This window comes from Nothoprocta perdicaria, unplaced genomic scaffold (assembly GCF_003342845.1).
Source record: "Nothoprocta perdicaria isolate Ctin4 unplaced genomic scaffold, notPer1 scaffold_524, whole genome shotgun sequence".
Lineage (NCBI taxonomy): Eukaryota > Metazoa > Chordata > Aves > Tinamiformes > Tinamidae > Nothoprocta > Nothoprocta perdicaria.
This window is the reverse complement of record NW_020455782.1, coordinates 54,961-57,466: the sequence shown is the minus strand read 5'-3', so window position 1 is coordinate 57,466 and position 2,506 is coordinate 54,961. Positions and strand designations below refer to the sequence as shown.

General features: G+C 68.5%; 2 protein-coding genes across 2 annotated transcripts in view; one reads left to right on the top strand and one right to left on the bottom strand.

Annotated features, from left to right (window-relative positions):
* Positions 1–777, top strand: part of LOC112954976 (antigen peptide transporter 2-like) — a 16,824-nt gene extending 16,047 nt beyond the window's left edge. Inside the window, exon 18 of the mRNA XM_026048259.1 lies at positions 685–777. Within this exon, the coding sequence (XP_025904044.1) occupies positions 685–777 (93 nt within the window). The remainder of the gene's footprint in view (positions 1–684) is intronic.
* LOC112954975 (class I histocompatibility antigen, F10 alpha chain-like) overlaps positions 724–2,506 on the bottom strand; it is a 3,518-nt gene continuing 1,735 nt past the window's right edge. Inside the window, exons 2-7 of the mRNA XM_026048258.1 lie at positions 2,057–2,320; positions 1,701–1,973; positions 1,352–1,624; positions 1,131–1,268; positions 989–1,021; positions 724–904 (exon numbers count right to left, since the gene is read on the bottom strand). Coding sequence (XP_025904043.1) covers positions 885–904; positions 989–1,021; positions 1,131–1,268; positions 1,352–1,624; positions 1,701–1,973; positions 2,057–2,320 — 1,001 coding nt within the window. The 3' untranslated portion in view covers positions 724–884. The remainder of the gene's footprint in view (positions 905–988; positions 1,022–1,130; positions 1,269–1,351; positions 1,625–1,700; positions 1,974–2,056; positions 2,321–2,506) is intronic.

Here is a 2,506-nt window from a genome sequence, read left to right as displayed (position 1 = left end):
GGGGGCAGCGGGGAGGGACGGAGCGTCCCTGCGGACGGGGGACAGCGCCCGGGCGCCGTCGGAGACGGGGAGGAATCGCGGCGGGTTTGGCCATGGGAGGGGTGACGCGTTGGGGGGCGGCCACCAAGGGGACCGCGGTGACAACGGCCAAGAAGATGGGGATCGGGGGCGGCCGCAGCGGATCCTGCTCCGGGATCGCGGGACGAGGTGAGGAGAAGACACCGGAGCAGGTTGGGGGCGAGGTGATGAAGAGGAGGAAGGGGCTGGAGGAAGAGGAGGAAAGGGCGTGAGGAAGAGGAGGCAGGTGCTGCTGCAGCACCTCTCTCCCCGGGGAAAGAGACATCAGGGAAGCGCCGCACCCACGAGCTCCTCGAGGACAAGGGGACACAACCAGAGTCCCCGGGCCCAACGGGAGCTCCGGGGACCCCAAGAAGGGGCCGGAGCCCCAGGTGGGGCCCCAGGGTCCTCGGGAGGTCTCTGTCCTCGTAGCTCGACGGCCCCGCGGAGCCGGGTGGGATTCGGCCCCCGGCCCCTCCACCCTTCCCAGCTTGGGCCAAGGGGGGCCCATGAAGGACAGACGGAGCACCCGGGACACCCATGATTTATTGCAACCCCCCAGGGCCACCCCACCCGTTGATTAATGACACCCCAAAAATCACAAGAAGCAAACGGGTCCCCCGAAAGCGCGTGGGGAAGGACGAGGAGCTGCAGGTGATGGTCATCGGTGTGATGAAAGCGACGGCCAAGGAGAAGGGACCAAAACAGCTCCCGCGGTGACGCCGAAGCAGGAGGAGCCGAGCGGTGTCTGGAAGCAGCCGAGGGCGAAGGGCGCCTGTTGAGCCCCACGCGGGGCGGCGGGTGCCGCCGCTCTGGGCTGGCCGGGCTCAGAGGGGCAGTTTGCTGCCTGCAAGGACAAGAGGGGACAAGTAGGGAAGGGGGGGGGACCCAGCACCCAAGGGTGGCCGTGCGGCCCGGCGCGAGTCCTCACCTTCTTTGGCGCCGTCCTTGTTGATGTCGTGGCCTGAAAGGGAAGAGTGGTCGTGAGAGCAGAGGAGCGGGGACACGGGAGCCCCATGGCCACCACCGCCGTCCCCGTGGCCACCGGCACCGTCCCCGCGGCCGCCACTCACCCGCGGCCACCACGTAGCCCTTGCCGGCCTTCTTGGCAGCAAACTTCTTCCAGACCACGATGCCGATGATGATGGCGGTGACGAGGAGCACGGCCACGACGGCCCCGATGACCGCGGGCATGAGGCCGCTCTCGGGCTCTGGAAGAGAGCGGCGCCGTGAGCGGCGGCCGCGAATCCCCCCCGCGCCAGCACCGCAGGCGCCCCGCAAGCTCCGCGCTCACCCCAGGAGTAGAAGCCGGGCTCTGTGAGGCTGGCGTGCTCCACGCGGCACACATACTGCGCCCTGTGCTCTGGGAGCACCTCGATGGTGGCCCACGTGTGGTAGGTGCCGTCGCCGTTGGGCGCCACGCTGCTGCGCCGCGTCTCCATGTCCTGCGCGGCGCCGTCGCGCAGCCACGTGAGCACGATGGGCCGCGGGTAGAAGCCGTGAGCCCGGCACGACAAGGTGAGCCGCTCATCGTCCTCCCGGCCCGACACCTTCACAGCAGGGGGCTCTGCGGGGCCGGCGCGAGCTCAGGCGGCGCTGCCGGTGTGCGGCGCCGAGCCCGGGCCTCCCCTCCTTGCCCTCACCTCTCCGCTCCAGTGCGGCCTTCCCGTATTCCACGTATTTCCGCAGCCATTCCACGCAGATTTCGTCCAGGTAGTTCTTCATTCTCTCAGGCTCACCCGCCTGCTCCCACTTCCTCTTGGTGATGACGGCAGCGGAATCTGCCGCCGTGTACGTCAGCGCGTCCTTGTTGAGGGCGATAAAGTCCCTCCCGTCGTAGGCATACTGCTCATACCCGCGGATCTCGCCGTTCTCCAGGATGTCACAGCCGCACATGCGCTGCACCGTGTGGTACCCTGGGACACGGGGAGGCAGACGGGGCTCAGGGGCAGCCTGGGCCCTCGCAGGGCTCGGGGGCGCCGTCCCGTCCCGCACTCACCCCCGCTCTGGTTGTAGCGTTTCTGCAGCGTGTCCAGGCCAACGTGGAAACCCTGCTGGTGGCTCTGTGCTATCTGGGTCTGCCTGTCCCAGTACTGCTGACCCTCCCGCTGCATCCAGGGCACGCGGGGCTCCGTCCTCCGCGTCTCGCTGTCGTAGCGCACGAACTCCACCTGTCCGTCCAACACCCCCACAACCACGAACGCGGGCAGCCCCGCGCTGGGCTCCGTCACGCCGGTGTAGAAGTAACGCAGGGAGTGCGGGCCTGGTGGACGGGGGGATAAAAGGGGGAGCCTGAGGGGCTGTGGAGGGGGAGCAGCAGGAGCTGAGGGGTGTCAAGGAGGGTGGCTCATGGGGCACCTCCTGGGCAGGTTCGGATGGGGGGAATGGGGTTTAGTTTGGGGAGGGTCCCCACAATGAGGGAACAGGAGGGTCTCGGGGGGGCATCATG